At 43.0% G+C, this 23,970-nt stretch overlaps 1 protein-coding gene across 1 annotated transcript in view; it reads left to right on the top strand.

The window, feature by feature from the left end:
• The window catches only part of ipo11 (importin 11), a 228,248-nt gene extending 208,517 nt beyond the window's left edge, over positions 1-19,731 (top strand). Inside the window, exon 29 of the mRNA XM_084176960.1 lies at positions 18,664-19,731. Coding sequence (XP_084033086.1) covers positions 18,664-18,828 — 165 coding nt within the window. The 3' untranslated portion in view covers positions 18,829-19,731. The remainder of the gene's footprint in view (positions 1-18,663) is intronic.
• Positions 19,732-23,970: the final 4,239 nt, after the last annotated feature.

Genomic DNA, 23,970 nt, shown 5'->3' with positions numbered 1-23,970 from the left:
GCACTACCTGTGATTTGGTCCTGAGTAAGCATAGTTTAAGATCACCTGTGTAGCTTCCCGCTGTCACGCTGGCAGAGTGCCGAGGTGGTCTGGTAAGAGATTCCTGGAGCGTAGTGTTCCCTGGACGCTCTCCTCGGGATGTTCCCTATCATTACAGCTCTGCGAACTGGATGTAAAGCATCCCGTTAATATCATTTAGAGCAGGGGTGTCAAACTCATTCCCTGGAGGGCCTAGTGGCTGCTGGCTTGAGTTTTTCCTTTCAATTAAGACCTAGACAAGGTAGGAGTGAAAACCCGCAGACACTCGGCCCTCCGGGGAATGAGTTTGACACATGACTTAGAGCTTTTTCTAAGATCAGAAGAGAGACCGGAGACGGAAGGGGGTGAATTGGCAGAACAGATGCTGTGTAAGCAAGCAGACAGTGGATGAACCGTCCGTGGGTGTTTGGGGGGACTGTCACACCAAAGTGAGCTTCACCAATCGGCCTGAAGTGGCTGAGTCTTTAAGACTTGAAGTCTGAAGTGGTCAGATGCAGCTGAGAAGTCCTCTAGTTGAACTTCGAGAAGTTATACATTGCGGTAGAAGTTCTATCAGCACAGAGGGTGGCTGAATCCTGAAGATAATTTTCTGGGACTTTCTCATCGTTCAAAGAGTGCGTCCTAATACTCAAAACGATTACTCGCCAGTCCAGAAAAGATATCCAAACTTTTTGAAAGAGCTATTGACTTGTGACTAAAACTTTTTGAAGACATTGGGGTGAGGGTCATATCTAAGTTAGCAGCCGCCTCAGCGACAGTGAAGTTTGAGGGTATAAATGAATTAGCGGACAAAGGTTAACTGAACCTTTCAAAGAAGTTAGAAAAGATTGCTGTGCTGAAGTTTGCACTTCTACACCATCAGCTACAGATGAAGCTCAGCCTTGACAAGTTGTGGAAGAGTTGGATAGCATCATACCATAGTTAGAAGCTCTGACTGACTCCACAGTGACTGAGCATTCTTTAGAAGTTTGACTGTCGTAATGAAGCAAGACAAACTACCCAGCATCCATATGAACTGTGAGGCTTTTTACAAATGGGTTATCGATGCAGATCTGTGCAAATGAACTGTGACACCAGCGTCTTGATTTGCTTCATGCTTTCCAACAGGGTGTAGAGGAATCCGGGAGATCTGTGTGTCTCTGTGGAGTTTGAAGACCTGCTGTCTCAGTCCCCTCAGAGTTATGTGAATAAAACACAATACATCAGGTTCCGCAATCTGTCCCACCCACTTAATGCAATGTCATGTACATATAAATCGAGTGCCAGCTGGCAGAGATGTCAACACAACTTATTTCCAATGCATGAAATCCAGACATTTTTATGCTTGAAATATATCCATGAAATACCGCGGTCTCACCCTTCGACACAATCGATCGATCTTTATATAAATTCCCTGCTTTCACCCAAGTGCTATGTATAAATAGTACATTGTGTGCGTTTGGGAGAGTAAAGAGGATCGTGTGTAGGCATTAAAGTCTGCCGTTGACTTGAGGGATTACAATCTCTCTCTGAGCCAAAAGGTTAGCCCACCCCTGAGTTGTAGTGATGCACAAAAAGCTATGCTAAGAGAATCCATCCTTCCACCACTGAAGTGAGAATGAGAAAGAGCATTTCACGCTTTTAGGCGTTGTCGAATCGATAACCTAGCATTGGTGGCCTGCTCTCTCATAAGGCCACAGCACTTCCTCATGAACATGTAGAGGGACTGAGAGATTCCGGAGAGATCTGTATCAGTCCAACATTTCTAGACCCTGTGTAAGATTAACAGATAGCTGGGAAAGTGTGGAGAAAGGAATGTATTATTGACTAGGCAGAAGAGAGGGACCTCAGACCAGCAAAGGCCACTGACTGACTGTGGACATAGCAAGGACAATCATTTTTCAATGTGCTACACCATTGGTATTTTGGTGTAGTTATTTGGCCAGAAGCAAATCCTAGAAACCCTGGTTACATGTATTAATCATGTTTGTTGCACCAGTGACCTCCATACAAGGGAAAACATTCATATGGAAGTTTGTGGTAATATGGAAATAAAATATGAGGGCTGTATTTCTATGTGACACAGACATCCATTTTAAACTGCAGCAGATTATATTTTCCCACTGGAGAAGAGCTTTCAGACTTTTAAATTCTCGGTTTGAAATATGACTCTAAAGTGCTTGTCAGTGCAAAGACATTAAAGACATAAAACAACAATGCGATAACAGCGTTAGTCAGTGTGTATTGTCTCAAATCAAGTTTAACTCTCATTCCTTCCTGCATGAGATACTTTACAGAGAGTGATAGAGGGGTGAAGCTAATGGCCTAGGAGACATGATCAAATAAATTGCTGTATCTTTCAGAGATAGAAAGAGGGAGAGAGAAACTGAGACGAAGGGAGTGCGACGGGGTTGGAGGAAATGAGTGGTGTGAATCTAACTCGCGTCTGCTGTCATCTATCTCTCTTTCCATTATCAATTATTTAAATGTGACATAACACATCCATGATCTATCTATATGATACTCATGAAAAGTTGGATTTACTTCACGCAGCCAGGGGTGTGAATTTACTGTTGAATAGATAAGAGCAGAGAGCTCTGTGGGTTTCATGTTGGTTTAACTCTTCATTTGAAGCTTTGCTTACAACCCATTAGTTCAGTGGTCACCAACCTTTTCTAAGTCAAGATCAATTTAACAGTAAAAAAGCAGAGTTCTACCGCTCAAATTAACATTAACCTAATAAAAACTGTTCTGTAGGAATTATGTTTGGGCAGTAGGCTAATACATTATCCCAGCATATTGGCTATATGCCTGGCCTGCCAATATTGTTATTCTCAGACCATATTATATTTCAAAACTCGAGCTTTGATAACAAAATAGATCAGTTGGTGAGGCACTGCGGACCATAAATTGAAATAATTAGCTTATTTATTTTACTGGACTGATGGTACCTGCATCTGATGGTCATGGTGCTTTCAAGACAACTGGGAACGAGGTGAAATCATGACGTCTGTGATCTTCAGGTTGGAAAGTCGGTGCTCTAGAAAGATACCCGAGTTTCCAACTTGTAATTCCGTTAGAGCACCGTTCAAAACGTTTTTTCCCAGTCGGATCTCTTTTTTTTTCTCTCGAGTTCCCAGTTGTCTTGGGAACGGCATTAATCTCAGTGGAGGGATGATAGTTGATGTAAATCATAATTTGTTTATATAGCATATCAACTATTTATAAGGGACTGTACATTATTTATAATAAGGGGTACTTGGAGAAAATGGGACCTCTCTGAAATGAAAATAGATGGCCCTCAATTCAGCAAAATATATTTTCACCCAACCCTCCCCTATACCCACAATAATAATTAAAACAATGAGGATAGCAAAGAACATTCCTACCATTTACCCTCACTCCTAGGACAGACCAGAGCCTTTGATATGCAGTTTTAGAAACTGTTCTCCATCAAGTAAGCATTGCATGGCAACGTGGCCATTTTTATGCCAGAAGGTTGTCGGTTCGTAGACCACCGCGGACAAGGGTAGGGGTGAAAAGATGTCCTTTAATAAAAATAATTGCAGAAATCTATCATCGTATTTGAGGGTCCGAGAAAAAGTAGCCTTTTACAGTGCCTTGCAAAAGTATTCATCCCCCTTGGCGTTTTTCCTATTTTGTTGCATTACAACCTATAATTTAAATGGATTTTTATGTGGATTTCATGTAATGGACATACAGAAAATAGTCCAAATTGGTGTAGTGGAATGAAAAAAATAACTTGTTTCAAAAGATTCAAAAAAATAAATAACGGAAAAGTGGTGCGTGCATATGTATTCAACCCCTTTGCTATGACCCCCTAAATAAGATCTGGTGCAACCAATTACCTTCAGAAGTCACATAATTAGTTAAATAAAGTCCAACTTTGTGCAATCTAAGTGTCACATGATCTCAGTGTATATATACACCTGTTCTGAAAGGCCCCAGAGTCTGCAACACCACTAAGCAAAGGGCACCACCAAGCAAGCAGTACCATGAAGACCAAGGAGCTCTCCAAACAGGTCAGGGACAAAGTTGTGGAGAAGTACAGATCAGGGTTGGGATATAAAAAAATATCAGAAACTTTGAACATCCCACGGAGCACCATTTAAATCCATTTATTAAAAAATTGAAAGAATATGGCACCACAACAAACCTGCCAAGAGAGGGCCGCCCACCAAAACTCACAGACCAGGCAAGGAGGGCATTCATCAGAGGCAACAAAGAGACCAAAGATAACCCTGAAGGAGCTGCAAAGCTCCACAGCGGAGATTGGAGTATATGTCCATAGGACCACTTTAAGCCGTATACTCCACAGAGCGGGGCTTTACGGAAGAGTGGCCAGAAAAAAGCCATTGCTTACAGGAAAAAACAAGCAAACACGCTTGGTGTTCGCCAAAAGGCATGTGGGAGACTCCCCAAACATATGGAAGAAACTACTCTGGTCAGATGAGACTAAAATTGCGCTTTTTGTCCATCAAGGAAAACGCTATGTCTGGCCAAACCCAACACCTCTCATCACCCTGAGAACACCATCCCCACAGTGAAGCATGGTGGTGGCAGCATCCTGCTGTGGGGATGTTTTTCATCGGCAGGGACTGGGAAACTGGTCAGAATTGAAGGAATGATGGATGGCGCTAAATACAGGGAAATTCTTTTTTGAGACTGGGACAGAGGTTCATCTTCCAGCAGGACAATGACCCTAAGCATACTGCTAAAGCAACACTTGAGTGGTTTAAGGGGGAACATTTAAATGTCTTGGAATGGCCTAGTCAAAGCCCAGCTCAATCCAATTGAGAATCTGTGGTATGACTTAAAGATTGCTGTACACCAGCAGAACCCATCCAACTTGAAGGAGCTTGAGCAGTTTTTCCTTGAAGAATGGTCAAAAATCCCAGTGGCTAGATGTGCCAAGCTTATAGAGACATTCACCCCAAGAGACTTACAGCTGTATTTGCTGCAAAAGGTGGCTCTACAAAGTATTGTCTTTGGGGGGTGAATAGTTATGCATGCTCAAGTTTTCTGTTTTTTTGTCTTATTTCTTGTTTGTTTCACAATAAAAAATATTTTGCATCTTCAAAGTGGTAGGCATGTTGTGTAAATCAAATGATACAAACCCCCAAAAAAATCCATTTTAATTCCAGGTTGTAAGGCAACAAAATAGGGAAAATGCCAAGGGTGGTAAATACTTTCGCAAGCCACAGTATAAACGCATTTCATGCAATTCTACGAATTATACATGATTGGAGACCTTAGCAGAATATTTTTCCAATACCTCACAAATTACCGAAATGACAGCCTAAGAATGGACAGAGAGAAAGGCCCATGTGTTCATCTTATCATATTTATCCAATGCCATATCAATGTGTCTTGTTTGCAAATAATTAAATAATTATGAATCTAAGCATGGTACTTTCAAAAGTTAGGCCTAGCTTTCCACCCCAGACAGAGCAGGCCTGACGCAGAAACATTTAAACTTTAACTGCTGGCTGCACTTCCATGGCTTAACCCAAGGAGAAAGGAGGTCACAAGTATTTCCTTAAAAGCTGTCCGAGTTTACAGAAAGTGAATAGCTCAATTGATAGCGACAGAATCACACATATTAGATGTCAAATTTTTTTGTCTTTTTGGCTATAAAAGGTTGTAGCTCAGCGTCTAAATGTCATAGAGACTAACTAAATATGACACTGAGGTATTTAAAGAGTGGTTGGAGGAATTGGTCCAGAAAATCTATGGATAGCAGTCTATAATTTCATCTTATTTCTTAAATAGGAAGAAATAGGCTCCAACACAAAGCTCTCTTGTTGTTAGAAAAGTCTCATTAAAATGAAGACTTGTTGAAATGAATTAGGCCTACTCGAATTGGCCTTAATTAGCCTACTTTCAGCACCATGCGCTGTCCGTCTCTTATATATTGTGCCGAGGCTGCCTCTTCAAGTTTCAGCACCACAAAGCTGTCATGTAAAAGACTCGGGAAGGAAGTTTGTTTTCTTAGAAATTTAACTTTGCCCTGTGCTTATCCGAGCATGCACTTCGTATAGCCTATGGATAATTGATTACCACACTAAAAGCCTATAGGTGCACTTCATATTGCGTGCCCAGCGGAGAATCAGAGATGAGGGGTGGCATCAGACACACATTAAGATAAAATAAGCAACTCATTCTAAAACAATGAAAAATATTAAAATGTCATCAATTACAAATTACATCATAAAAAAAAATACTAAACCCTCCGCCCTGACTGACATTTAAAAAACATGACCCTCCCGCATTTTCCTCCATGTCCCCATTCCATACATTTCTAACCGTCTCTTAGGAGGACCTGTAGTCATCTATAAATCATGAACAGCAGGCCTTATACATGTAATTACTTAATTTAACTATATAATTGTTTCATGATGAATCATAGTTGTATGGTGTTCTAATGCCAAAACTGAAATCATCATCAGCCATCCAGTTGCATTTGTAACATCTTGCCCAGTGTCCACAACTCACATCCATACAGTAGAACGCTCTCCACTGCAGAGACGAACAGGCGCACTTTGATGTTGTCTGGCAGGGTCGACGATTTCCAGAACACCTTCAGGCTCAAAAAATCGAAACCATGAAAACAGTCCCAAGAGGATAAGGAGGTAGAAAGAAAAATGGCCAGGAAATTGGTGGCTCTGATACGCCAATCTGAACTGTATTTTAGGGCAAAGTCAATATCAATTACTTCAGCTGTTTGGAGTCTGGTCTGGTACTCATAAGTGTCTCAGTACTTCCCCAGTCCAGGAAAGACCTCGAAACTTTCTGAAGGAGCTATTGACTTATTTTAATGCAAAGGAGAGCGAGTGAGACCGTGAGCATTTGGTCACTTAATTTTTCAAAAAGGGATTTGCGTGTTCTCTCTGGTACGTTACTACAGAGGTAGCGAGGGATGGAGGGATGGTTAATCTCTCAAACATTCAAAAATGAAATAAACTGGGCTTTGAACCCAGTTGATTTGAGTCTCTTCCCGCCCGTACCCTGGGCATTGGACTGTGCTGCCTGCCTGGGATTTGTCACAGTTTGTGCTGTGGTCCACTGTTTGCCTATGTTTGTGATTTTTAAGTAGTTTATTTTAGCTGCTTTAATGGCGTTGTTTGAATTATGGAGGCTGGTGGGGAATGCAGTGGGGATTTAATTGGGGATCCAGATAAAATTACAGAGGGAAATGGTGCAGCATGTTACATTGTAACCTCCTAAAGCTAAAAAGATTAGTAGGCTACGAAATGGGTTTATAGACGTGTCCTTCACATCACCTCTGCTGATCAAACTATCCACACGTACTGAATGTGTTTGCATGGATACAAGCCCCCGGAGGCAGAAGAAACGCTAGATAGTCAGATAAAACCACAGCCGCCAGTTGGGGAACCCTGCTGTAGAGCGATATGAAAGTGGCCATCTTCTCAAGGGCTCCACCGTAAATCATTGTTGACAGGAGTTGAAGTAATGTTATCTGGATTTATTTTATAAATCATAGAGTTGATGGAGCTATTGAACCAGTTATCTGATGACATGGATCGGACTGTTCCCTTTCCTGGCACTTATGGGCATTGATACGTCAATCGATTGGTGGATGTGTGTACATACGTGCGTGCGTGCTTGCTAGCTTCTCAGTTCCCTTTATTTTTGATGCATTGATACATGGATTGATTGGTGGAGTTGTGTGTGAAAGGTCTCTTTGGTGCATTGATACATGGATTGATTGTTGTGTGCCGGCAGGAGGCCTCAAGGCTGAGAGGGATAATTGAATGGTATGATTGGGTCTCTTGGTCAGATGGTTCTTCATGGCTTGTTCAGGGTCAGTCACTCCACAGTCTGGTGATTGGAAATGGAAGGACACAATGCTCATCTCCTGCTTTTTAAATGTTTTTTACTAAAGTTTGCACTACTGCGGAAATGTAATTGGAACCGTTGTTCCTCATTCTTCAGCACATTACTCTTCGTGGTGTTCCATTGTTGAACCTTGTAGCTAGAGGCTGACTGTCAGTCTCATTTCCACTCACTGGCTGTAGGCTGTACACTAAAAAAGGGACTGGCCATTTGCTAGCAACAGACAGACCCAATGCAGACAATCACAGTAGTGAATTGACTGAAGATGTGTGTCACCAGTAATTATGTTAAACTGTATCTATAGTGTATTACCCTATACAGTGTAAAAGGAAAAAAAGGGCACCCGAAGACCAATGGTCCGGTTGACATCATTCTGTTATTGATTCCCCGTGAGTTATCCTCATCTGAGACAGACAGACAGACATACGCACGCACAATTCCTCACACATGCTCAGCTGTGTATCCTCAGTCCATGCCACCAATCAGGCCTATGATTGCTTGCCACATCAGCTATTTACTGTGGTCGTTTTTAACACCACTCTTCCATCTCTGGAGAACACAATAAAACTGATTTTCGTCTAATCTCATCTCCCCTGATGGCTTGTCTCATTCCTGTCTTCAATCAGTAGCTCCTGGGCATCTCACACCCACACACATACAGAGTAATTCACAGAGGCAGGTCCCTTTGGGCTTATTGATCTTTTATAGCCCCTGTTATGCCTCCCAAGAGCTCCAGCCAACACTCTATTACTGGCTCAAAAGAACAGAGGAGGCTGGTCTTTTGATTAGTATCTGTATCGTTGGCTTCACATTCACTAGATATTAAGCACAGGCACACCATAGTCCTTCAGTTAAGGAGCAATTAGGGTTAAGCGCCTTGCTCAAAGGCACATCGACAGATTTTTCACCTAGTTGGCGCGGGGATTCGATCCAGCGACCTTTCGGTTACTGGCCCAACGCTCTTAACAGCTAGGCTACCTGCCGCCCTATGCACGCACACACACAATGCCCTCTGTGTTGATGTGGCTTTGTTTAGTTATTGGATGTTGTTAATTGATCAGAAATGATTGTGCCTATAGCTTTATGCACTCTGTTATTTTACTGAAATCATCAGCATGGTTAAGTTGGACAGTTGGTGTGGTCTGATTGGTGTGTGTGGGGGGGGGGGGTGTTTGCGTACGCGTGTGTGCGGGTTTGTGTGGTATAACTAATTACGCCCTTTCGCCCAATGCTATTCAGGGCAATTTAATTTGTACTGCTTCATTTAGTTTGGAAATTACTATAATCAAGGCTTAATCCTCTGACGAGCTTAGGGATCATGAACCTAGTCAATACATCACACACACAGGAGAGAGACAGGGAAATGAGAGCAGAGACTCGTTTTCTGGCTTTTAATTCTCCATCTCTGTTTTTACTCTTTTATTCCCCCTCTTTCACCAGTTTTCCCTCCATCTCTCGCCATCTCATCTCTCTCTCTCTCTCTCATAGTTCTTCTCATCATACGCATGTCTCTCTGCCCCCATTCTTTCCCTTTCCTCTGACTCGCTTTTCTCTCCTCGCAGTCTTGCAAAACATGCAGGAACACACACATCACATACACAAACACACACACACACACACACACACACACACACACACACACACATCACATACACACACACATCACACCTCACACATCCCTATTCCCGTATCAGTGACAATGACCTCTTCCCTGTAGTCAATACAGTAACTTGTTTTCCTCTCTGACACCTGGGCTCCCCAGCGAGACCCGGGTCACTAATTGACCCAGAGGTCACTGCTAATGGCGTCTCGTTAGCAGTGAGTGGGTACAGGGACTGTGCGTGTGTGACTGTGTGTGCATGCCTGCCTGCCTGCCTTTTTGCCCGCTTGCGTTTTTGCCCGCTTGCGTTTTCATGCCAGCATCTATGCACACACATGGCTTTCCTACGGTCCGAAAAGCTTAAATTCCTCCCGTCCTCAGTTGGAGCACCAAGGTCCCCCAGCCCATCTCCTGTTGCTGTAGCAACTCTACTGACTGGCGTAATGAAGATCATTATGAATACAGATAACACTCATTAGTGCTGTTTCAATAACCACCTGTCACTGCCTAAGTGGTCTCCGTTTATCATACCTGCCTGCAGCTTACAGGGAAAACATGTCCTCTTGTGTGTGTGTGTGCATATTGTGTTAGTTAATAACATCAACTCTGAATTTCAGAATAATTTTAATATTGTGAGTAGTTTAGCCTTAAATATTACCTCTAAGATGTTTCCACAACCTCTTATGTCTGTGTGAGTTTGATCAGATTTACAGTCTCATACTTAAAAAGGCAATCCGGGATTGCTACATCCATTTTTGGACTTTTAAATTAATGATATATAGTCATTGATTTTTGAAGAATGCACGTATAAATGCCTCACTTCAATGTTTCTAAAGATCGTAAATGTAAACAAACCCTGTATAGCCTCAAAACGTGCTTGGAACTATACTTTTCATATCTTGGATGGTCCTTGCATCCATAGCGCTGGCTCTGAATTTGAGTGGTTACATTTCTCTAGGTCCATCCCACAGCATTTTACCAAAACAGAGGCGGGGACAGCACTTTATTGTTTCAACTGAGGAGTTTTAATGTTGGGTTATTGACCTGGTCTAGACGTGCCAGTTAGACATTCTCTCTGTATCGATCAGAGGGCAACACAGCGTTTTACAGCCAAACACACACACACACACACTCCAGATACTTTTACCCAAGGTAAATGTGTCCTGTCAACTTTTTAAGCACCTTCATATAGTCTTAATGACTGCCTTATTAAAGAGGACAGTAAAAATTGGGTATCAAGGGAGTAATTTAAAAGTGCTGAGTAATGTTGTCATCGGGGACAAGAGAGGCATATTTTAATTGGGCTAAGTGTAGTGTAGTGTTAAGGGAGACTTAAAGGCTGTTTCCATTAGACCACAGGCTTTTGTGTTTCCACGGCTTGGCTCCAGTGACTCACTGTGAACTTGGGTTAAGAGCAGGCTGAAACACCAGTCTGCACACATTGCAGCTCTCCAGGACTAGTGTCAATGTGAAAAGACTGGCTATTAGCTGTATGGTAATGGTCACAGCCAGCTGATAGGCTTAGTTGAATTGGTGTATGCCCTGAGAGGCCCAGTCCAGATGAGAGCAGGACCAGTGTGGTTCTGTTGAGGAATGGCTGGATCTCCAATCAGGGAGGATTGTCTACAGTATAGCGCAAATTAGTTTATGCAAGACAACAACAACATCTACTAAAAGCAGCGCTCGTTACCGGGCAGAGAAGACGGCAACATACACAGGGGAGCTGGGCTCGCCATCTGTGTGAGGTAAAACTTGTTCAAACTGGTGTTTTGAGGTGGACAGTTGCTATTGTTTCTCATTATTCAGTATCAGATGTGTGTGTGTGTGTATCTTTTCAAGGTTTCGCACCACACTCAGCAAGACTGCTAAAGTGGGTGTGTGTGTGCATGCGTGTGCTCATGTAGAATACCTGCCTATGTATCTTCTTTCTCTGTTTTCTCTATTCCTCTTCTGACCTCCCTCCTTTTCTTCTTCCTCTAATATCTTTAACGTATAACTCACACTCCGAGTGTACAAAACATTAGGAACACCTTCCTAATATTGAGTTGCACCCCCTTTTGCCCTCAAAACGGCCTCAATTCGTCGGGGCATGGATTCGACAAGGTGTCGCAAGCGTTCCACAGGGATGCTGGCCCATGTTGACTCCAATGCTTCCCACAGTTGTGTCAAGTTGGCTGGATGTCCTTTGGGTGGTGGATCATTCTTGAAACACAAGGGAAACTGTTGAGCGTGAAAAACACAGCAGCATTGCAGTTCTTGACACACTCAAACCGGTGCGCCTGGCACCTACTAACATACCCCGTTCAAAGACACTTAAATATTTTGTCTCGCCCATCACCCTCTGAATGGCACACATACACAATCCATGTCTCATTTGTCTCAAGGCTTAAAAATCCTTCTTTAACTTGTCTCTCCTCCACTTCATCTACACTGATTTGAAGTGGATTTAACAAGTGACATCAATAAGGGATCATAGCTTTCACCTGGATTCACCTGGTCAGTCTGTCATGGAAAGAGCAGGTGTTCCTAATGTTTTGTACACTCAGTGTATATCTGTTTGTTACTTTCTGTATAAAGCCTGGAGAACAAAGGGAACCGGGAGGAGGTGAAGTTACCACAATTTACCGAAGACCGCAATTGAACAATCATATAAGCATGTGAAGTGTGCACACGATGTGAGTGTGGGTGTAGGCTCATGTATACTGCCTGTGTGTGAAGCGGTTGAGAATGACGTGTGCGTCTGTGTTGGAGGAGATTGAGAATGACGTGTGTGCGTGCGTGGAGATGAACAGGGTCAGAGGTTCAGTTGAAAACCCATGTTTCTCTTTTTAAGAGAACATAAAACGGTCTGACATGAGAGGTGATGGAATTCAATTACAATCCACAATCCATTTGGTTATGAGTAACGTGTCAATGAACCTTTTGTTTCTCTCGACACACACTAGGTACGGATAGAGCGGGTTCAGAGGTCATAGGGATTACGTTAGCTACAGATTAGGGTTGAAAATTCTCCCGAAAATCTACTACTTTTCCTTACTGAGAGATTTGCAAGGCTTTCCTGGACATCCAGGTATTCTCGTTCAAACTGGAAATGCTATTTAAAATAATATAATACCAGCGAAAAAAAATCTGACGTGATTATACCCCTGTAAATTTAGAAATATGCACATTAATCGAACGGTTTCTTGATGTAGGCAATTTGTTATCATTTAATTAACTTTTAAGTTCTCCTGAAAGTGACCACCCTATTTCATTGATGTAGCCTAGTTCTATTGTAGTCCTATGAAGCACTGTTGGCTGACAAGTAAAATATTATGAGGTTATTACAGCCTAGAAAATTCCATTTGTTTTAGCCTACCTTTGATGAAAGATGTCAGACAGCTTGTTGGTCCTCTTCTCTCACCTTGCACCTGGCTATCAGGGGAATAAGGGAAGGTTGTGGCTTTTTTTAACTTCATGATAACCCACTTATTGTGTGGACTTTGTCACAGGGAGCATATCCGATTCTTTGCTAAACAAACAAATAAGCAAGTAGCGGAGATTCAGCACTATGAATAACGCAGCGGTTGATCAATTGCCTGCACATCTGTCTAGGAAGCCTGCTGTGCCCTCACTCTGGTAGCGTAATATTATGGAACAATGTTGCAAATGTCTATTTCGGAATCCAGTGGATCAGTTGTTTGGTTAACAGTGAGTAGCACATATGTTGAGCCTCCGTCAGTGGCACACGGCTAGTTTGGAGATGTGTGTATGTGTCATGGAGCAATGCTCGACATGCCCGGGGCAAGTTAAATAAATAAATAAATACATTTTAAAAATTGGACAAGCGGATTATAGATTTGTTGTCCGAATGGACAAGTAAAAAAAATCACACACAGAATCAAACAATTAGGCTACTCCGCTCATAATTGGATCAAAGTGTCCTCCGCATGTGATGTTTTGCTCACTGTCCTCCAATCTCTGCCGAGCGCATATAATGAATTATTGTAGGCCTGCATTGACAGGCACGAGCTGTCTTTCAATCATGCAGTCGCCAGATGCGTTTTTTAGATCAAAGCGAGCCTATCCGCATTTGCACATTTGTTGATGATAATTGCTATTGAGTTATTTGCCCAGTTATAGCAATGGAAATCCTGGAGAAATCATGGTGTGTGCACCACCTGCGTATGTGCCAGTGGGTCGTTGTCAGAGGAGGGGGGAGGAGCGAGAGAGGGGGAGAAATTATATAACCTGCCAAACTACACAATATGTTTTGAATTGGCTATCTCGCTAGGTAACTATTTAGCTATTAGCGTGCATTTATGTCATTGTCATGTCCGATGTCCTAAAATATCTTTCCACCGGCACTCGTGTGTAACCGCAAATGAGCAATACCCGCAGTTGATACGGGTGCGCAGTTGATGAAACCAATTCTGCATACTCTGGTTGTAAAACCGTCTCTCAAGCACACGACATTGGCTAGGATTCTCCTCTATTCAATACTGGCCATGTAATTCCGACAACGCTGACTGGTGTGTTTGAGCAGGGCTGGATAAAAAGCCTGCACATCCAGTAGCTCTCCAGATGGAGGGTTGACGGACCACATGTTTTATACAGTAGCCTATTGGTGCATTATTTTACTTTGTGGGGGGTTAAATGCCTTGCTCAAGGCCACAACGGCAGGATATATAATACATGGGATCAGAGACCAACAGCCTTCCATTGTCAATACCAGTGACAATAATGAATGTTATTTTGTGAAGTAGTTTCTTGCATCACAACACCATTTTTGTTAAATTCTTTGGCCCATATTGTTACAGACCATTTTATTTTTTGGAACAAGTGACTTGAGGTTTCAGACAAGTAAACAATCATTCCTACTTTTCCGAAGGACAAGTGGCTAAAAAAGTTAATGTCAAGCCCTGTGGAGATAGTATACCGTAACCGCGTCGCATGTAGCCTACACATGATAGTCAGCAATTCAATTTATAGAAGGCAGTCAAGTTATGTTTTCTATTGGGGACTTTATGTTGAGTAGAATATGGTAGGCTGCTAGTGTTGTGATAACTGGTCTAATGTATGAATAAAGTCAGAGTTGATATGTCTGTTTACTGCAGCTATTCGCACGTACCTATTTTGTATTTTTGCATTAGTACGTCATACAAATTTGTATATTTTTGGTCCATGGTACCCGTAATATTTTTTCTCTGGAAACGGGAAGGAGCTTGGTCAGAAAATCGCGGGATACCGGTTACATGTGTTAAATCGTAGTACAGATGATATTACCCAGGAAGCTGTGCATCCACCCTCAGACAGGGAGTTGGTGTTATTACACTGGTTTGTTTCTCAAGTCTTTCCTAGCAGGCCTCACCATAAACCTGCTAACAAAACTGGAGCAAAAATAATTGCCTGTAAGTTGTCTTGTTTTTCTCTATATACTGTGTACAGAATCAACAGCAGATAGTACCTGCAGAGAGTGTAGGCAACAGGATTAGATATTTAGGCTGCGTTCGAAATTATAGTGCACTATTCTGGTCAAAAGTAGTGAATAGAGTGCCAGTTGGCACTCAGCCTTCAACACAATTGCCCTCCGCCCACCAGGCCTCTAACAGCTACAGTACCTTTCCTCTTCTCCTCTCTCCTCTCCTTTTTCTCTCTGATAAAACAGCTCTGTACCCCCCAGGCTTCCGCCTCTCTGCCAGCAACAACCTCCTCTCCTCTTCCCTCTTCCCTCTTTTTTCCCTTACATGCGTCTCTCTTCATCTCTCTTTTCCTCTCATCTCTCCCCTGCCTCTCTCCTCTTCTCACCAGGCTACTGCCACTTAACAACCCACAGCCAGCATTTCTCCCTTTCCCTACGTTTCATATCTTTCCCTGACCTCTCCCTTCATCTGTCCCTTCCCCTCATCTCTCTTCTACCCCCCTCCTCTCCCTCTCTTCCTGACAGAACAGTGGCGTATCCACAGGTTAATGCTTCTCTAACCGCAGCGTTCTCCTCACCGCTTCACTCTCTTTTCCCTCTGTTTTATTCTCTCTCTGACTAAACAGCCCTGCGCTCCTTAGGCTCCTGGCTATCTGTCAACCATTCCCTTCTGTCCGCTTCCCTCTTTTCTCTCTTTACCATCATCTCTCCTTTACCCTCCTCTGTCATACCCCTTTCTCTTCTTGTAAACTTACATTTTTTTACCATATAATGTTTGTGTGGTCTACATCTTATCATGAGGTACTCTACCTCAGGTGAGCAATACCTAGAGACTTCCTTAATATTAGACATCGCGCACCAGCTGTTATTGACAAATAGACACACACCCCCCACCCCTCGTCTTACCGGACGTAGCTGTTCTGTCCTGCCGATGCACGGAAAACCCAGCCAACTGTATATTATCCGTGTCGTCGTTCAGCTACGACTCTGTGAAACATAAGATATTACAGTTTTTAATGTTCTATTGGTAGGATAGTCTCGAACGTAGCTCATCCAGTTTATTCTCCAGTGATTGCACGTTGGCCAATAGAACGGATGGTAGAGGCGGGTTACCCACTCGCCGACAAATTCTCACAAGGCACCCGGATCTGCGCCCCCTGTATCTCCGTCTTTTCTTCATGCGAATGACAGGGATTTGGGCCTGGTCCGGGAGAAACAGTATATCCTTCGCGTCAGACTCATTAAAGAAAACATATTTGTCCAGTTCGAGGTGAGTAATCGCTGTTCTGATGTCCAGAAGCTCTTTTCGGTCATAAGAGACGGTAGCAGCAACATTATGTACAAAATAAGTTACAAACAATGCGAAAAAACACAAAATAGCACAATTGGTTTGGAGGCCGTAAAATTGCAGTCATCCCTTCCGGCGCCATTATTATGAGAAAAGACACCGCATTCACACTGATTTGCACAAAGTGGCCAGTTCGCATTTGTCACTTCAAGTCCAAATATATCATACTTTGACTAAAATGATTACTTAAATTGTTGTGCAACATCATGGGTATGCTCTGGCCTTAGTCTTTCAGCTCGAAAAGTGGGTTTCTACTGGTGTGGAAGTTTAAGACCAGCTCTATATGATAATGGGACTGGCCGAGAGGGAGATACCCCTGAAATTCTGTCCTGCTGCCTCTGCCTGCTGTTTAGTGGAGGTCAGTCAGGATGGCCCTGTCTCTCTCTCTCCCTCCCTCTCTTTTGTTCTCCCCCTCACGCACTCCCTCTCTCCCTCACTACAGAGCTAGCAGGGGCTCAGCACCTGTCTGCAGTAAACTGCTTATTTAAGGAGGCTAGTGTTAAGGAGGTGTGTCTCTACACGGTCAAGTAAACAAATCTATTGTGGAGGCATGCTGATGATGATGCCCTTATGGAGGGCAAGTGTTCTGGAATACCTGTCTGTGACCTGTTGTTCAACATCTAGAGAGTGTGTGCCTGTACTGCATTTGGATGTTAAGCGAGCAGACGGTGTGGTCGCATCCCAAATGGGATCTTATTCCCTGTATAGTACACTACTTTTGACCAGGGCCCATAGGGAATAGTGTACTACATGTGTTATGTACTTCATGGGTTACATGTGTTAGAGGGCTTAGGCCAGTGTACGTAATGGTTTAATCTGTCAGTGTGCCTGTAACAATGCAGTTCACAGGAAGAACTGACAGGGCGCTTTCGCTTTGTTTGTTTTGGTAAAGGCAGCCGCAGACACATTCAATGTATGTTGTATGAGAGTGCGTTTAACTCTCTCTCTCGATACCATCTGTGACGATATTTCTTCCATGGCAAAAATTAAAACATGAAGCAGACCAAACTCTTCGGTCCTTTAAAATATTGTGTGCTAAAGCGTGGAAAATAAATAAATGTGACTCTGGATGACAACATGTTTGTTTCCAACATTAGGGCTGTTTTCCTAAAGAAGATAAATCAATTTTGTTTCCTTGCATCGTGATATCGTTTTGGCCCTACTCTATCTCTCGCTTGCGCGCTCTCGAGCTCTCTTTCGCTGTCTCTCTCCCTCTCTCTCCCGAATGCTCTCCCGCTGTCTCCCCCTCTTCTCTCATGTGGTCTTTGAAACCCAGTGTTGAACAGTTACAGTAGTCTGTTTCTCCTGTTCCTCTCTCTCTCTCTCTCTCTCCAGGGGATCGTAATACCCCTGTGTTTGTTGGATTATTTTAGCGCTGTGTCAGGTTTTTACCTCAGCCGGTAGACACAGCAGGTACCCCAAATACCCATCCCACCCCCTAATCTGTAACCTTTTTTTGGACATTTCTCTCAAGCGCCGACTCGGCTCTCTCACTCTCTCCACCCCTCGCTCTTTAGCTCGCACTCGATTGTCTCTTCACATCTCTCTGTCTCTCTCCTTTTTTCTCTTCATCATATGTTCTCTCTGTTGTGCCCAGTATGCAGTATCTCTGCTTAGCGCTTTTCTATTCCATTCCAGTGCATTGTGTGGAACCACACTCAATATGCACGCTATGTGCTAGCTTCCACAATTGGCTACTGTCTCACTCAACCATGACACACACACACTCACCACAGACATATCTTTAATTGCATGTCCCTTGCTCATAATTTCACTTCACTACATGTGTGATATTGACCGTGATTTACCTCAGCATTGCTTATCACTTTCCCCTCTTGGAAATCATTGAGTGTGAACCATAACACACACACAAACACGTCACATTAGGGCACTCTGATTAGGATTGTAATTGTGTAACGTTGATGGCATTCTCTCTATTAAGTCCATGCTCAACCCTGGTGGTTTGATTACACAGTAATGACAGGGAATTACCATACAGAGTATACCTTCACTGATTGGCTTAGGAGTCAAGAATGTCATTACCTGCCTCTCGAAAGAAGCCCACATTTCTCTCTGGCACAGTTTCCCCTGATTTCCCCTGTAGACTAATTAGTGTGATTATGTGATGAAGCTTCACAGTCCCACAACTATTTCTCATCTGCAACCAGGTCAGGACACAAACACACACTCACTACCTGTTCTCTCTCTCTCTCGTAGCTAGTCTTCGATCACACAGTGCAAAGTATGTGTTGCGGCATTCTCTATTTGTGTTACGTGTCTTGCTGACTTCCTACATTTCTCTCTACCTCCTACAGCTAGAGGAGTGTCCAGCTAGATGTGACCTTACAGCAGTATATCTATGAGAATCTGTCTTAGGCGTCCTGCTAACTGCCTGTCTCTCTGTGTGTCTTCCTATAGTTGGCCCTGGAGGATCCGGTGCACAGTGTCTCCTTACAGCAGTATGCGTATGAGAAGCTGAAGGCCCAGCAGGCTCTGATGGGGGACCAGGGCTTCGGGGCTCTGATGGAGACGGTGGACACAGAGATCGTCAGGCAGCTCCAGGAGTTCCTACAGGGCCTCTGAGAGAGATGGAGCGCGAGAGAGGACAGCCTCTACCCTTTCCCTCCTCTACCCTCAATGCATCCATCTCCAGACCTATACTATCTATTTCTCCTGATAGGCCTTTGAGCACAGGAGACAGAAGACCTCAACCTCTAGCCCCTACCATACATCTCCGCTGTACCTTATCCGTAGCCTACCTTTCCTCTCCTCTACCCCCTATTGGGCACAGAAGAGAGAGAGGACTGCAACATGTACCTCTACTACCCATGTCTACTTTTCCTCTCCTAACCCATAATTCACTTGTCCTTTACCCACAACCCCCCTCTTCTCTACCAAACCCTATCCTAACTACAACCTACCTAGAAGCTTCCTTTACCCACAAACCACTTTTAAAAAAAACACACACATAGAAACTTGAATAGAGCTTCCATTCTAACAGTTCTTCTGCTTCTCTAGTTTTAGCATGAGGTAAATACTTAGGAGGGATGTTAAAAGAGAGGGGGGAGTGAGGGAATATAACAATACGACGCAAAGACAACCTGCTGAAGAGGCAAGAGCAGGAGCCTTGGACTTTTTTTTTCTACTGGAAAAGCGTGTGTGGCGTGATGGGAATATGGCTTCACCGACCGAAGGATCCAAGCAGTGTTTACAGATCTATTCTTAAAGGCAAATAGCGAGCAGAAGTGTGCTTTGTATGTATGTAAAGTATGGATGACTCTGCATGAAGATATTTAACTTTTTAGTTTAGCTAGTTTATTTCTCTTCATGGTTGTTTGTGTTCTGTATTGTTTCTCACACCCTGAGGTCATCAAGTTGACAGGACTATTGAGAGATGCAGACACGGTTTTTGGGGTGTGTATATTTTCATATCATCGGACTATGAATTAAATTGAATGCGAGATTAAAGCAATTTTTAACAAGTGATTTGTAAAAGTGTTGAACCACATTTCTATATGAATGCTGCTGCTATTTTACGGTGTGTCACAAGGTGTGTCAAAGCACTTTAAAAACAAACTTTTCTTTTTTTCTCCATTTGTTTTATTTTCTTTCTAAAATGTCATGGTTCTTCATGTCTCATGGTTGTAGCATGACAGTAGAAGAACTCAGGACATTGAAGCAGGATGGAAGTTACTCTTAGGCACAGATCTAGGATCAGCTAACCCCACTCTAATCCTACCCATTAGGAAAAGCAAAACTGACCTCAGATCAGCATCTTGGGGCAACTTGATCCTACTCCCTGTTGTGTATGAAATGCCATATAATCATATTGAGGACATACATAACCGAAGCATGATTTGAGGGATGTTTTGGACAGAAATATAGTTTTTCACATTGATGACAGTGGACTAAAGAATTGGTTGCACTTCATTTAATGGTAGAGAAATGTCCAGGTTTTGACATAACATTTATACAATAAGCTAGGAATTACTTTTCTTTGATATTCATTCAAACAAGCACCACTACCATTTGGTACCAGCCAGATGCAAATTGTGTTGAATTATTTGAAATAAGTACCAAAAAGTAGCCATTGTTACCACATCATTTCCTAGTAAATACAGTGGAAACTGGACTGTGAAATAAAGTGTTATCCAAGTCTCTTCCCCTAGTTCCATAGACACTGTGATTTGAGTTCAGTAGCAGTCAAGCAAAACAAAGGCCTTATGCTTTCAGCCTTACCTTAACTCTAATATCCTTTCTCTTTCTTTCTAATGTTTTTATTTTTTTTTAGTTCAATATTAGCTGAATTCTGTACTGGTATTAGAATGATAATAGGAGCAATGGTGACATTTTGAACACAGCAGTAGAAAATATGTATTTAGCTTGTTTTCAGTCAACAAGTTCTAATAGAAAGACCTTGTTATTTTTTTCAACAGCTTCAATAAAATGCAGTACATGGCTGAAACGTTTACAAACTTATTTTTCGATTAACCTTTATGCTCCTCTTGTTAATGTTTTACCACAGAAACCCCCCAGGCCTGTTGTTAAAAAGTATTTTCTTTACAAGTTCAGATCAGGTAATGTACGGTTAGAGTTCTCTTCAGTCACTACCCAAACCTTAAGGCCCTCTATCTGACGTTGAAGCACCTGCTATCCCAGTCTTTCCCATCAGAGATTTGCAGTTGGATTAGACACACCATTCGGAAACGGTCCACCAACATCACTCGCCAGTCCCTGAAATGGAAGTCCCAGGGGAAATGAGAGTGACCCAGACACATTTGGAGGAGAGGCATCCAGGCAGAAATGACTGAGAGCGTCCTCAACTGGTGTAACTTCGAAAACTTGCCCCCGAACTGAGTGAGAATGAGCGGAGGACATTTTTCAACAGCCTATACTTCTTATAGGAGACAGTGGTGTAAGTCAACTATAAATTTACCTGTTGCTCTCACACTTTAGTTTCAGCATTTTTACATGAAATGAACATACAGTGCTATGAAAAAGTATTTGCCCCCTTTCTAATTTTCTCTACTTTTGCATATTTGTGATACTGAATGTTATCAGATCTTCAACCAAAACCTAATATTCGATAAAGGGAACATAAGTGAACAAATAACACAACAATTACATACACTGCTCAAAAGAATTAAGGGAACACTAAAAGAACACATCCTAGATCTGAATGAATGAAATAATCTTATTAAATACTTTTTTTACATAGTTGAATGTGCTGACAACAAAATCAGACAAAAATTATCAATGGAAATCAAATTTATTAACCCATGGAGGTCTGGATTTGGAGTCACCCTCAAAATTAAAGTGGAAAACCACACTACAGGCTGATCCACCTTTGATGTAATGTCCTTAAAACAAGTCAAAATGAGGCTCAGTAGTGTGTGTGGCCTCCACGTGCCTGTATGACCTCCCTACAATGCCTGGGCATGCTCCTGATGAGGTGGCGGATGGTCTCCTGAGGGATCTCCTCCCAGACCTGGACTAAAGCATCCGCCAACTCCTGGACAGTCTGTGGTACAACGTGGCGTTGGTGGATGGAGCGAGACATGATGTCCCAGATGTGCTCAATTGGATTCAGGTCTGGGGAACGGGCGGGCCAGTCCATAGCATCAATGCCTTCCTCTTGCAGGAACTGCTGACACACTCCAGCAACATGAGGTCTAGCATTGTCTTGCATTAGGAGGAACCCAGGGCCAACCGCACCAGCATATGGTCTCACAAGGGGTCTGAGGATCTCATCTCAGTACCTAATGGCAGTCAGGCTACCTCTGGCGAGCACATGGAGGGCTGTGCGGCCCCCCAAAGAAATGCCACCCCACACCATGACTGACCCACCGCCAAACCGGTCATGCTGGAGGATGTTGCAGGCAACAGAACGTTCTCCACGGCGTCTCCAGACTCTGTCACGTCTGTCGCGTGCTCAGTGTGAACCTGCTTTCATCTGTGAAGAGCACAGGGCGCCAGTGGCGAATTTGCCAATCTTGGTGTTCTCTGGCAAATGCCAAACATCCTGCACGGTGTTGGGCTGTAAGCACAACCCCCACCTGTGGACGTTGGTCCCTCATACCACCCTCATGGAGTCTGTTTCTGACCGTTTGAGCAGACACATGCACATTTGTGGCCTGCTGGAGGTCATTTTGCAGGGCTCTGGCAGTGCTCCTCCTACTCCTCCTTGCACAAAGGCGGAGGTAGCAGTCCTGCTGCTGGGTTGTTGCCCTCCTACGGCCTCCTCCACGTCTCCTGATGCACTGGCCTGTCTCCTGGTAGCGCCTCCATGCTCTGGACACTACGCTGACAGACACACCAAATTGGAAGTTTTGGAATGGCCTAGTCAAAGTCCAGACCTAATCCCAATTGAGATGTTGTGGCAGGACTTGAAACGAGCAGTTCATGCTTGAAAACCCACACGTCACTGAGTTAAAGCAGTTCTGCATGGAAGAGTGGGCCAAAATTACTCCACAGCGACGTGAGAGACTGATCAACAACTACAGGAAGCATTTGGTTGGAGTCATTGCAGCTAAAGGTGGCACAACCAGTTATTGAGTGTAAGGGTGCAATTACTTTTTCACACAGGGGAATTGGGTGTTTCATAACTTTGTTTATGAAATAAATATGTAATTGTTGTGTTATTTGTTCACTTATGTTCCCTTTATCTAATATTAGGTTTTGGTTGAAGATCTGATAACATTCAGTATCACAAATATGCAAAAGTAGAGAAAATTAGAAAGGGGGCAAATACTTTTTCATAGCACTGTACTTCCCTGTGCTTTGTGGTAGTTTCATGGCACCACTATGTGTTTACCTCCAGTATTACTAGTCCTAACACAACATAGTCAACCGTTATCCCAGACAGTGCCAATAGTTTCATAGCAGCATATGGGGTAAACAGCTCTCCCAGTATTTCCCATTATAGATGCACCAATAGGCCCCAGGTAAGATGGCTGCAGGTACTGTACAGTGTATGTGGTTAATGATCTTGGGAAGCCATGGATGGGGAGGATTAGCTGTAAATCTTATCTTCCCTAAAACTCCCCTGGATCAGGCCTACTGTAGGGATTAGCTGAATAGCAGTGGGTGCCTATCCCTCTCCCATCTACAGCTGTACTGTAACAGGATCAGCCTCTGCCTGCTGCACTTTTAATCGATGTATGGAGGTTTACTGGTGTTCACTTCCCACAGCTTGACTGCTGTTGAATGGTGAGGAGGTGGTCCTGCATTCATCTCCATAGCACTGCTGGTTTATCATCACCCATTATTATAGTGTAGCTGCTGCAGTAGTCTGTGACATTATTTCCTATTTACTGAATCCCTGTTGAATCTCCAATGTATGTTTAACACTTGCCATTTTATGAACTGGAACATTTATTGTGCTTGATGACAAAAATGTATCTTACTATAAGTCGAGCCATGGATATTTATCTCAGGAACAATGCCGCATGCCACTTTAACAGATATCAGCTTCATGGTGTATTTGAGTAACAGTACAGTGCCTTCAGAAAGTATTCATACTTTGACTTATTTCACATTGTTGTGTTACAGCCTGAATTCAAAATGGATTAAATTGATTTGTTTTCTCACCCATCTACACACAATACACCATAATGACAAAGTGAAAACATGTTATTAGAAATTTTAGCACATTTATTGAAAATGAAATAACAGATTTACATAAGTATTCACACCCCTGAGTCCATACTTTGTAGACGCACCTTT

Source organism: Coregonus lavaretus (assembly GCF_964263955.1).
Source record: "Coregonus lavaretus genome assembly, chromosome: 14".
In the NCBI taxonomy this organism is placed as follows: Eukaryota; Metazoa; Chordata; class Actinopteri; order Salmoniformes; family Salmonidae; genus Coregonus; species Coregonus lavaretus.
This window is presented reverse-complemented; position numbering and strand designations above follow the sequence as displayed.